Source organism: Callospermophilus lateralis, chromosome 7, assembly GCF_048772815.1.
Source record: "Callospermophilus lateralis isolate mCalLat2 chromosome 7, mCalLat2.hap1, whole genome shotgun sequence".
NCBI classification, from domain to species: Eukaryota; Metazoa; Chordata; class Mammalia; order Rodentia; family Sciuridae; genus Callospermophilus; species Callospermophilus lateralis.
In genome coordinates this window covers 123,338,493-123,351,462 of record NC_135311.1, presented here as the reverse complement: position 1 = coordinate 123,351,462, position 12,970 = coordinate 123,338,493, and the positions used below count along the sequence as shown (strand labels likewise).

The 12,970-nt window shown below is 50.5% G+C and overlaps 1 protein-coding gene across 3 annotated transcripts in view; it reads left to right on the top strand.

Annotated features, from left to right (window-relative positions):
* The window catches only part of Ptpru (protein tyrosine phosphatase receptor type U), a 71,471-nt gene that overhangs the window by 37,750 nt on the left and 20,751 nt on the right, over positions 1-12,970 (top strand). For all 3 annotated transcript variants that reach the window (XM_076860899.1, XM_076860901.1, XM_076860900.1), the window contains exons 14-15: positions 469-607; positions 4,738-4,895. In XM_076860899.1, coding sequence (XP_076717014.1) covers positions 469-607; positions 4,738-4,895 — 297 coding nt within the window. The remainder of the gene's footprint in view (positions 1-468; positions 608-4,737; positions 4,896-12,970) is intronic.

Genomic DNA, 12,970 nt, shown 5'->3' with positions numbered 1-12,970 from the left:
TGGGTTCTGTATAAGCCTCTTATCCAGTGGGGAGAGGTAGGACGGTGGGGGACCTGTAGGGTAGAGGCTGAACCTCTTCTAGACATGGAATGTGGTTGGTTACCATCCTGAGATGCCCTAACCGCACCATAGGTACATGGCTTTTTCCCCTTCATCACCTTGCAGGAGGGCTCGGGGTGGGTCTGAAGGCCCAGGTGTTCTCCATCATCTGCTGAAAGTTGGGCAGGATTTGAGGAAGCAGAGAGGGGTGCTGTTGTTGACAGGGGGCGGGATAGGTGAAGACTTGATGAAGTCTTTGTAGAAGGCCCCAGGAAAGTCCAGAAGACAGATCTGACCTTGAGGCAGGAGGGCTGTGGGCTATGGGTGTGTGTTTGTGCAGCCTGGTCTGTTCCCTGGGGCTCAGATCCCTGCAGGCAGGGCCAAGTGGTCCCTGCCCCCCTCTGACCCTTTGTCCTGCTTTGTTCTCAGCTGCCTGCAAGGAAAGCAAGCGGCCCCTGGAGGTGTCGCAGAGGTCGGAGGAGATGGGCCTCATCCTGGGCATCTGTGCAGGGGGACTTGCTGTCCTCATCCTCCTCCTGGGGGCCATCATTGTCATCATCCGCAAGGGGTGAGTGAGGCCAGCACCCTGGCCCACCAGTGGCTTGTGTCTCTCGAAGGCCTGGTTGGTGCAGAGGAGCTGTGTCTGGGTGTCTGTGGAGGTCAGCCTGGGCATTGGGCCTGTAGATTGACTCAAGCTGGATGGTAGGAAGCCTGACACTTGGTAAATGGAGCTGCCCTGGTACAGCATGGCTGGAGTGCAGGTCTGGCTGGTGCCAGGTGCTGCTATCCAGGGAAGGCCACTCAGTACTTAGTGCCAAGGAGCTGTGTTGGAAGACAGCACTGCCTTCTTGTGCCTCTGGGAGCTGTGCCAATAGGAAGGGTGTGGAGGTGACCTGACTTTGAAGCCTCAGCCCCCTGCAGACCATTAGCCGACTCATCTGCCTTGACCATTTTGTTGTGAAGTTGACCCTGAGCAGGGGTGTCATGTCCCCTCCCTTTCAAACCAGGGCTTTGAGCCATGACTTTCCTCAGTACCCCACCTGCCCTGGTCCCTGCTGCTATGGATCCCTGAGTTTTTCTGGGCCCAAGGCTCAGAGTGAACCCCACAATCTCCCATCCTACCCGTTTGGGTAGGATGTGTTTCTTAGGGCATTTTGCAGAGGGCCACCTGAGTCCTGGTACATCTTAAAATCTAGAACTTAGAATCTCAGAAATCTAGGATTGGGGATTCTAAGAATCTCAGAAGTTAGAATTCTAGTGGCTCAGAACTCCAGAACAAGAGCTGCTGGGTAATTTAAGGCCATCTAATCGAGTGGTTTTGAACATGCATGCACAACAACAACCCCCCCAAACAAACTAAACTCCCCAACCCTCTGTGTGCTGGGAGCCCAGTTCAGAGAGCAGATGAAGGCTGAGTAGCAGCTCTGGTTGGAGGCAGGTGGGGACTCCTGAGACCCCTCTGCTTGTCAGCTCCACCCCGCCTCATTCCCCGCGAGTGACCCTAGAACACTGGGGTCCAAGCACCTTAATTGAAACAGGGATGCGGGGCCCCAGGGGGTAGACCAGCCCAAGGTCACCCAGGGAACCAAAGGCAGAGCCCGCGTTCTCTCTCCCCACCTGGGCTCTGGCTTCCGAAGTCCCTGCTGCTGCCAGGCTGGGCACACATGGGCGAGTTGGCGCTGGATCTCTGGGCTGCCAGGAGCAGATAAGTAGGATCCTGGGAGATGGTGGAGAGCTGGCTAGGGCCACCTTGCCTGAGGCCAGGCACCAGCAGGAGGGAGCAGGGTATGCCAGCAGAGTCGGGTGGAGTGGGGGGTGGCCTATCCAGGGCCGTAAGCTCTGATTTTTATCTTCCTAGTCTCTGCACAGCTTGATGAGACAATGTATTTTAAATTTATTATTTAATGAGTAATTACTGTGTGCCAGGAGCTTTACACACACCATCCATTAGCTTGTCAATTATTGAGCACCTATTACGTGCCAGACACTGTTCTGGCATTCAGGGTACATCAGAGAACATTTCCTTCTTGGATCCTGATAAAGGAAGCAGGTCTCACTCCCTTTTTACTGATGAAGAAACCCTAATTAGAGCAATTTGCCCATGTCACTCTGCTCAGTGGCAAGGTTTGATTTGAGCTCAGGCCTGACCAGATATGTGAAGGGCCTCATCCTGGGGACCCCACAAGCAGCAAGTCCCTGCAGTTCTCCCCAGCAGGGGGCCTGAGACCCAACTCTAAGTGGGGCTGAGCTGGGGGTGGAAGAGGCCTGTTCAGTTACAGGTGTTATTTGAGGTCCAAGAAACTACCCTCAAAGGAAAGAGGGTCGGGTATGTGGTGGTATCCAATGCTCTGTGCCCCCCACAAATAGAGCATTTGGCTAGGAGGGGGCTGCTCAGAGGTGCTGTCAGGCCTCACTAGGAGACCCACAATTCTGCAATTGGTACCTGGACATCCCCATTTAGGACCCCCCCCCACCCCCCACCCCCGCCAGTTTCCTCCAAAAGCCAGGCCACTGAGCTCCTCGGGACTCCCTCTGTTTACATTGTGGGGCGTTGTGTAGCAGAGCAGCCGGAGGTATGGGGTGTGCAGATCAGCTTGTGCTGTGAATGTGATTGACAGCAGAGGAGGTCACCCACCCCACTCCAAGGCCTGATGTGGCCTTGGGAGAGAGCACAGATTAGGTTCCCAGGCCAGAGTCCTGGGTCAGGTGGGGTCTGCTGTGACTCTGCCATGACTCCCGTGACTCAGCTCCCGCTCTGTGCAGCGGGAACCCGCCCTGCTCTGGCTTCGCACTGAGGTGAGCTGCAGGACTTGGGGCTCCTGATCCAAGGGACCCCACCCCAGGGCAGTCGGGGTGGGAGAGGATGGGCCCTGGGTGTGCCCTGTGCTCCTGAGGGATCCTCTCCCCCTGCCCTCCTGTCCCCAGCCTCCCTCCTGGCTGAGCTGTGTGCAGAGGGCTGCTCCCTCAGGGCCCAGGGGCCGCCCTGGGTGAGTGAAGGTGCCTCTGAGTGTGTGTGTGTGTGTGTGAGCATGCGACTGTGTGTCAGTGTGAGTGCCTGTGTGTGTCTGCACGTGTGCGTCTGACAGGAGTGCCTGTGAGTGTGTGCAGTGTGTTTGTTTCTTTGAGTGTATACACGTGTGATCTGAGTGTGCTTAAGTGTGTGTGTGTTCTCCCTGTGTTTGCACGTTTGTATGTATGGCCGTGGAGCTGTGCGTCCCCCACTTTGCCCACCTCCCCACTCGAGCAGCAGCTGGGGAAGTTCTGGAAAGGCCTCTGGTCCTGGTCCTCAGCTGGGCCAGCCCTTGGGACAGGAGGTCCTGGGACCTGTCCAGTCCCTGGCTGGCCCCTGCCCTGCACAGGAAGCCCCTGTGCCTCCCTGCCTCTGGGCATCGCCCCAGCCTGCCTGGTGGCCAGGGCTCAGACCTGGTGCCCTGTTCTCTTTGCACGCTGCCAGGAGAGACCGCTATGCCTACTCCTACTACCCGTAAGTAGCGCCACCTGGCCTGAGTCCCTCCAGGGCCTCCCCTCCTCACGGCCCCCTCTGCTGCAGTCTCCTATTGCATCTCCCTCCTCCAGTCACAGTCCCCACACATTGGTTGTGTAGTCAGCTGGTCACCCCTGGGCAAGTCACCTCGCCTCTCTGAGCTTTGGTGTCATCTCCACGCTGAGCTGGGCTCTGACCTCCTCCTGGACCTGCTGCTCACCTTGTCTCCCAGCGTCACACTGAGCCTCCAGCTGGGGGGTCACAGGGCTGCTGGCAGGTGGTTCCCCCTCCCTGTGATGTGCACAGATAATTTTTGAATCTAAATGCAAAACTTCTGAAAGTGTCTGTGGTATATTCCATCTGCCTAATCTGAAACCAGCCAGAGGCCAAGAGAGGGTTCACGTCCCTCTCTGCTCTGTCTCCTGTGGATCTGGGGATTTGTTTCTGTGGCTCTTCTTTCCCGTAGGCCGAGAGCCCTGGGCTGGGAACAGAGCCCTGTGGAGCTCCCCTGGAGACACCTCCAGGCCTGTGTCCACGTGTTGACAGATGCTCTTGGGGCCACTGTTCAGCAGCTTGGCCAGCTGCCTGCTGTCTGTCTGTGTCTGTCTTCCTCTGTTGGCTGCGGTCTAGCCTGTCCCTCCCTCTCCCGTCCCCTCTCCCCCTCCTGGCTATTTTCCTTCACACCCACCCTCCCCCTCATCCTCAAACTCTTCCTTGGCAGGGTGATTGAGATCACAGCCACAGAGCCTTCTCACCTGTCCCCAAAGGGCTCTTTGGCACCAACCCTGGGTCCCAGTGGGGTGATGCCCAGAGCCTGGTGGGTGGGGAAGTGGGTCATCTTGTCCACCTCTGCGCCAGGCAGCTCTTGAGTCCAGGACATGCTGGCTGGAGGTTGCTTGCCCGGAAGGCATTCATGGTCCTCCTTCTCGCTGCTACACCATGTTAGATGCAGAGGAAGCTTCAGATCCATTTCCTGAGAGAGTGAACAGAGTTAGGAACAGGTCCCAGCCACTACTAGTCACCCTTTATCTTAGGGGACAGCAGCTCTTTGGGTCTGGAAAGTGAAAGATGGAGGCAGAGCCCCCTGTGCATCCAGAGATGTGCCTAGGATGGTGCCCCATTCCTGACCTTGTCTCCCTGACTGTTGGGCCTCCACTCCCTGCTCTGGGGCTGTCCAGCCTCATAGAGTGCCCGTCGTCAACCCCCACCTGCAGGAAGCCAGTGAACATGACCAAGGCCACCGTCAACTACCGCCAGGAGAAGACGCACATGATGAGCGCTGTGGACCGGAGCTTCACGGACCAGAGCACCCTGCAGGAGGACGAGCGGCTGGGCCTGTCCTTCATGGACGCCCCTGGCTACAGCCCCCGGGGTGAGTGTCTGGCCTCGAGCCCCTCCCCAGGCTCTGGGGCTCCCCACCTGAGCCAACAGAATGGTGTCCACCCCACTTCAGATGAGTTGTGAAACTCTCCTAACCACGCCTAGCCTTGATTCCTGCTGGCCACCAGCACCGGCCAGGGGACTCCCAGAAGGCCCTGGGGGTGTGTTTGCACGGTGGACTGGAGGCACTTGCAAGGAGCTCTGCTGACACAACAAGGTCCACTGTGATGGACCTTGTCAAGAGGAGATGCTGCTCTGATCAGAGGGGACCAGAGGGGCCTCACCCTCTGTTGAGTCTTTGTTGTGTGACAGGAGGGGATCCAGTGGCTGAGAGGGATCCACCCAGACCTGGGCTGGTCTCTTAGATCCCTTTTTTGGTTGTATGCCCTGGGGCAAGTTGCTTACCTGGCTGTACTGTGTTTTCTCCTGTGTGAAATGCAAATAGGGATCTTCTCTGCTGGTGAACAGTTCCCTTCAGGGCAGATGTGAGAACTAAATGAGTCAGTGTGTGTAAATCATTTAGTGCTGGGTCTGGCTTCAGAGTACAGTGAATTAACTGTTCTGTGCTTCATTTTTTGTTTTCTATTTAGCATTGATTCGTATAAAAGAAAATATGTAATGCTATGAAAGTCACAAAATTATCATCGTACAACAAATACCAGTGAACCCTGCTGGTGAATTAGAACAGGAGTCAGGGATTCCTCCCCAGCTGCATCACTCTTAGACATACATGATGGCCCTGAAATTTGCATTTATAATTTTCTTGCCTTTGTGAGTGGTTTTACCTAGGTGTGTGCATGTGTCACCCCGAAATGCATTGTGCATTGTCAGTCATTTTCAAGCTCATAAAAGTGAAGTCTCTCTTTCAGCCTAGCATCATGTTTCTCAGATGTGTACATTTTATTTTTCTCCAATGGATACTTTTTCCATTATACGGCTGTGTCACAGTTGGGTTCTCCATTCTTCCATCCTTGGCTCTAGTTTTCTTGTTATCACAAATTAGGCTGCAGAGGACGTTCTTAGGTAAACCTTGAGGTGCTCTGCATATGTGGTTCTAGAAGCAGAACTGCTGGATTATGGAGTCCGTGCTTGTCCAACTTAATGATGGTACCGAGCTGTATCCCAAAGTGTTTTTGCCTGTTTCCACTCCTGGGAACAGCATCGAAGACTTTGTGGCTCCAGGGCGGAACCAAAATTGCCAGCTTTCCTAGAAACTGGTTTGTATAAAATGGTAATTCTCTGTCTTCCTAATTTACATTTCTCTGATTACTAATGAGGTTGAACATATTTTGAAGTCATTATCGGCCATTCAGGTCTCTTTCGTGAAATGCCTGTTCATATCTTTTACCGAATTTTCTGTTGGTTTTTTTTGTTGCTTTCTTAGTGGTTTTTAGCAGTTCTTTACATATTTAGGATAATAATCATTTGTCACATATGAATTGCAAATATCTTCTCCCAATTTGTTTCTTATCTTTCTGGGTTATTTATAGTGTCTTTGGATGAACAGAGAGTTTTTATTTTAATGTAGTCAAATTCGTCAGCCTTTCTCTTTGTGATTTTTACTTTTTGTTGTTTTCTTAAATAATTTCTTCCCTAGCCAATGTCATGAAGTTGTTTTTTTTTTTTTAACTTTTTTTTCTCAAAGTTTTAATGTTTTGCATTTCACATTTAAATCTTTATCCATCTGGAATTGATTTGTGTGTGTGGGATGAATTAAGGATTTTCTTTCCTCCAAAGGGAATAATTGGCTGTCCTGACATCATTGCTTTCTTTCTTTTTCCTTTGAGATCCTTTGGGTCTTGCTCCGTTGCCTAGGCCAGTCTTGAACTTGGGCACTCAAGCAATCCTCCCTCCTCCATTTCCTGAGTAGCTGGGTCTATAGGAGCATGCCACCATGCCCGGCCCTGCATCAGTTCCTACAGTTCCCACTTTCACTACTGATTGACAGTGCCACCCTCCTTGTATATCACATTTCTGTGTGTTCGGGGAGTGGTTTTGAGCTCTCTCCTCTTTGGGCAATTTGGTGATCCCTGTGCCAAAACCACACGGACTAGAAGTTGTAGCTAAGTCTTCTTCTTTTTTTTTTTTTTTAAGAGAGGGAGGATTTTTAAATATTTATTAGTTTTTAGTTTTCAGTGGACACAACATCTTTATTTTATTTTTATGTGGTGCCGAGGATCGAACCCAGTGCCCCGCGCATGCCAGGCGAGCGTGCTACCCCTTGAGCCACATCCCCAGCCCCGTAGCTAAGTCTTAATATCTGAGATGTCAAGCTTTCTCCACCTTGTTCTTCATCAAGGATATCTTTGCTATTTTTGTCCTCATTCTCTTCCTCATAAAATTTGGAATTTTTTTCTCTCATTGCTTGGAGAACTTGGTTGAATGGATTTGTGTTGAATCTACAGATCATCTTGGGGAGAAATGATGTAAAATTGTTTTTCCATCCGTGAACATGACATATATCACCTCATTGACTTAGGTCTTGAATGTCTTTCAGTAATTTTCTCTGAAGTCCTTTTGTTAGATATATTCCCAGATTCCTGTTATTTATTTTTTGGTGCTGGGGATTGAACCTGTGACACAGTATACACTAAGCACGTACTCTGCCACGGAGCTACATACATCCCCAGCCCCAGGCCCCTTAGATTTGATTTCAGTTGCAATTGGTACACTATTAAATGTGTGCTTCTTCTGTACAGAAATACAGTTGATTTTTGTATGTATATTGTATTATTTTTGTATGTATATTATATTATTTTTGTATGTATATTATATTATATTCAAACTCCCTAGTAAACTTTCTTATAATCAACTCTAGTTTTTCTGTAGAATCTTTCAGATTTCCTGAGTACGAAGTCTCTATCAATACCTGCAGCTCCATTTCTCCTTTCCTATGTCTTACCCTCTTTTCCCTGTGGTTTTGTGGACAACACTTGGAGCACTATGCTGAGAAGAAGTGATGATAGCGATTAGCTAGAGTCTTTGTCTTATGTTATTTATTTATGTTTTTGGTACCAGGGATTGAAGCCAGGGGCGCCAAGCCACATCCCCAGACCTTTTTATTTTTTATTATTTAGAGCTAAGCTGCTGAGGCTGGCTTTGAACTTGTGATCCTCCTGCCTCAGCCTCCCAAGCGGCTGGGATTACAGGCGTGCGTGCCCCCACCCTCCATCCTGGCTTCTTTGTCTTATTTTAAAGGCAGACTTCTAACATTTGAACCACTGAGAATGAAGTTTTTGCTCTGGGCTTTTACTAGAAATGTTTTATCAGGTTAAAGCTCACTTTGGTTTTTTTGTTTGCTAAGAGGTTTTATTTTAAGTGGACATTAAACTTACCAAAAGTTTTCTCCTGCAGGTACTGGGATATTTTTTTCCTTTCATCTGTTAATGAAGTGACAGTTTTAGATTTTCCTAATGTTAAAATTACCTTAATTTCCTCAGATGAATTCAACTCGATCTGGCGGTAGTATAATTTTTTCAGATTGTTGGGTTGCATGTACTTATCTTTCAACATTTTAAAGCTGTCTTCCTTGGTAGGGTTGGCCTATAATTTTTCTATTTTTACTTTCCCTGTCTGATTTCCGGCATCAGGATTCTGACCTCCAGCACTATGCTGAATAGAAGTGATGATAGCAGGAGTCTTTGTCTTATTTAAGGATTTAAAATTTAAAGATTTTGATACCAGAAATGTATTGGGGTCTCTTCTCTTTTTCCTTTATCATGGAATAATTTTCTCCTTGAAAATTTGGTAGAATTCACTTGTTTAAAAAAAAATCTTGGGGCTGGGGTTGTGGCTCAGCGGTAGAGTGCTCGCCTAGCATGTGCAAGGCCCTGGGTTCGATCCTCAGCACCACATAAAAATAAATAAATGAAGTAAAAGTATTGTGTCCAGCTACAACTAAAAAATAAATATTTAAAAAAAAATCTCTTTTTTTTGTATGGAAAGATTTTAAAATTCTAATCAAATTTATTTTAAAGGAGTAAATAACTATTTAGATTTTTTATTTTTTTTTAAAGTCACTTGATATGTTGTCTTTGACAGGGAATTTGTCCGTTTCATTTAAGTTTTCAAATTCATGGATACACATTCATTAACCATGTCCTCTTTGTAGTCACCGTCTTGAAATTCTCCCAGCGTTACCCTGATCTCTAGCTATTACCAACCCTGCATCTTACAAATGAGGGAACAGGCTCTGAGAGGGGAAGTCACTTGATTTGGTCACACAGCAGGAAAGTGGCAGAGCCAGGAGGATTTCAATGCAAATCTTTCTGAATTGCAAACTCTTATTTCTGCCATATCTTGCTGAGTCTTGGGGAATGGGTAGGATTTGGACCGACAGAGCGGGAGGACAGGGCAGGAGTGTTGCATGGAGAGGGGCTGGTGACGAGACCAGGGAGAGGCTTGGTGGGGCTGGGAAGTGTGGATGGTGTGGACACAGGTCTTGCTGCTTAGTCCTGCCGAGAGATCACAGGGTGGGAAACTCTGTTCCCCAGGGAAATGACTAGTTGGAAGTCAAGAGTGACCCCAGGAGGCCAGGACCGGGTTGGTTGTCTTAAGGAGGGTGGGGACCATTGAAGCTGTCAGGAGTTTTGAGAAGACACAGGTGGGCTGGTGAGCATTTTGGCTGAGCTGGATTTGATGGATGAGGGCGGGGAGGCACTCGGGTCAGGATGCGGCCTGCAGGCCCAGGGGTGAGGGCTGGGAACTGGTGTGGCCAGGAGAGTTCCTTTTCTCTCTTTATCTACATTCTGCCTGCTGGCCCAGCTTCCCCTTTCTTCTTTTCTTTCCCAAGTAGTGGAAGCCAGATATTTATGGCTCAGATTAGAAAACCATGTGGATTTCGACACCCTCCTATGCAGATGTTTAAACGGAAGACTTGGCAACCCTGGGTAAGAGGTAGCAGGCTGGCAGGAAGAAGCCAGGTGGGCACGGGCCCCCATTGTGTCTGAAATCCGTCCTGTGAAAACCCACAAACCCTTCTGGGCCGTGCCCATCTGGAGCTGTGGACCCCAGTGGGTGCCAGGGGTTCTTGCCAACTGCTTTGCTGCACAAGTGCCAGTTTCTTTCATCTGCACAAGCGGCCCTTATTGGGGAGAGGGAAACCGAAAAGGCAGGACAGAGTGGGTGACAGGGCCACCGAGGCAGATGGGCCTGGTTCCAAATCCAAGCGCTGCCACTAGGTGAGCAGGTAGCCTAACCCTGTTGCACAAGGGCGATGAAGACAGTGCTTACATCCTGGGTGGATCCTAGGGGATAAACGGTGTGTTAGAAATGATTAGCTGTGATTACAGGCTGTTTCCTTAGTTATTTACTAATTGCAACAGTGGAGGGAAATTTCTGGATGCTGTCAGATTGTATAACGGGGGACCTCCTTCATCTGAGCGGGGGTGGAATTAGGGAAAGGGCCCATCTCCAAGGAAGGTCTGAGGATCCTCTTTTCTGGATCAGGAAAAGAGAGGTCAAGGGACTTGAGTCAAAATTAGAATATAGGTCTCTGGCCTCCCAACCCAACCAGCGCTCTTTTCTCTGGGTCCCAGCCCTCCCCATTTCATGTACAGAGGTTATGGTGGTTCATAGGGCAGGTTCTCATCCTCCTCCCTCGCTTCCTCCCTCTCAGGGGCTGCCAGGTGTGGACCAGCCCCTCCTTGAGGGATGGGGCGAAGGGTGGGGTCAGGAGTTTGCCTCAAATCCCACAGGAGAATTCCTGGGCTGGGAGAATGGAGGCCTGCTTCTCTGGGACCAGGAAATGGAGGATCCTTCTGGAAACCTCGTGGTCCACGCTCCCTCCTTTTCTGGTGGTCTTATGTACAGAATGTTGGGTGTTGTTCTTGGGCTCAGCTGTAATCTGTGCATATTTGGCACTGGCTTCCCATCAGGATGTCAACCAGGTGGCATCTTTTGCTGGTCCTCATCTGTTGTTGTGAGCTGATGGTGGCCTGCTTGTGGGGCCCCTCAGGATCTCTGGCATGAGCTCCTTGATCCTGCCACCCACATTTGCTCCTTCTCACCTGGAGAGCTCTGTGGAGCCTCTGGCTGGGTTTCCTCGGGGAGCACTGAGGCTGCTCTGTCTCATGAATTCCCTCATGAGTCCTCGGAGCCAGCAGTAGTCTTTCTGGAAATCAGCACACTTGTCCTCTGTGTTTGTTGTGGCTGCTCCTTAGAATCCACTTTTCAGGCTGCTGTTCAGGCCCTGGACCAAGTGACCTCATGTAGAGAAGGACCAAGTCAGCCAGCTGCTCATGATTGCTGGGACTTCGGGGCTCTTTCCCTTTCCTGGAAATGACCAGTAGTGCCAACTGCTGCCATGTGCAGTGCCCATCGTGAGCCAGGTGCTGGGCTGGGTGCCTGACGCGTGTCATCGTATTTAATATTTACACCATCATATATTGGGTAGTAGCATTTTTTATCTTCATTTTTATCTTCATCTGATACGTGAAAATGGAAGTTTAGAGAGATTAAGTAAGGGTCCCCAAGGTCACAGGCAGAGCTGGGATTTGATCTGAGATCTGTCTGAATCCAGAGCCTGTCTCTCCATCTCCACATTACACTGTTTCCCTGAGGGTGTTTCATGAAACAAACAAAAAGCGGCCTGCGTGGTGAGAGATGGTTGTGAAACGCTGCTATTTCCATTCATCTCTTGAAGACTTAAAATGTGCACAAACGTGGAAAGCCTGAGAGGTCTTACAGGGAAACAAACCTATTTATTTTTGCTTACACCAGAATTGCACAGACTGATTTAAAATACAGAACCCTTCCCCGCCTTCCTTCTCATCTTCTTTTTAATAGAATACCACTTAATCATCTTGCCTCTGTAGTATTTTCTGGAATACATTTTGGCAACTATGACATGAGGCCGGTCTCTTCTCTTTGAACCTCAGTTTCCCAATCTATAAAATCAAGGGTCGGGGCATCTGGCCATGATGGTATAATGGGCACTTGACCTCCCTCTAGCTGTAAGCAACTAGAAATTCAGATAAAGATATGAAACAATTGTTTCCATACACTGGATCTTGAGGCAGCTCAGGACTGATTCTTGAGAGAAGAGAGACAAATAAGGGGAGTGAGTCCCCTAAGGGGAGTCCCCCGGTGGCATTGACTTTCTGCCTGGAGGCCATTTTTAAACTATGGCACAGGAAGGGGGATCAAGCAGAGGGGGCTGCCTCCCTGACTTGAATGGGGCTTGGGGAAGTTAAGGTCATCAGGGGGTCTGACCTCGGGATCCTGCATTTACCCTGCCAGTTAGTGGTGGAGAGGCTCCCCCACGGAGGGTCATTTTGGCTGAGACCTGAGGATGAGTAAGTCACCAGCACAAAGAGTAGGGGAGGAGGGGAAGGGCCGAGGGGGCGGGTGGAGGGAGCAGGGGCTTTGGGGGCTGAAGGGCCCCAGGTACAAGGGCACAGGGAATGGAGGCTCCATCATCTAGGTCCCTCCAGGGTTCCTCACGGCTCCTGCCAGCTCAGACCTGCAAAAGAGCTGTGAGAAGTGGAGGGCAGGATTGAGTGAGCCCTGGAGCCTCACCTGGGACAGGAGGGACAGGAGGGACAGGAGGGAGGTGAGCGCCCAGGGAGTGTGCCGAGGAGGGAGGCGGTGGTTGCAGATCCTGACCTCCTGAACCAGGGTGGGATGTCCTTGGAGATGCTGACCCAAAGAGCCAGGAGGAGGTGGCCGGGGGAGGGGCGCTGGGGGTGTGGCCCCCCCCCCCCTCCGTGCACCCCTGCCCTGCTGACTGGATGCCACACGGGCTGCTGACAATGGAAACGCTTACGCAGGAGAAACGCGTTTATTCAGGTGTCTCTGTTCATCTGCACAGGAGGGAGGCAGCGGCAGCTCATTCTGATTTGCTTATCTTTGAATGGGGATAATTGCTGGGAGTTGCCAGTGTTCCAGATTGTTCCCTGGTGGAGAGGGAGGAAGAGGGCAGCTGTCAGGGGCTCTGCCGAGCACTCCCCCTGCAGGCCTCATGGTGAAACCATGTGGGGTGATGTGGGAACAGAGTGGCAGGGGTCACCTGATGTGACCTGCTTATTTCATAACTGGGAGACCTGAGATGCAGATGGGAAGGGACTT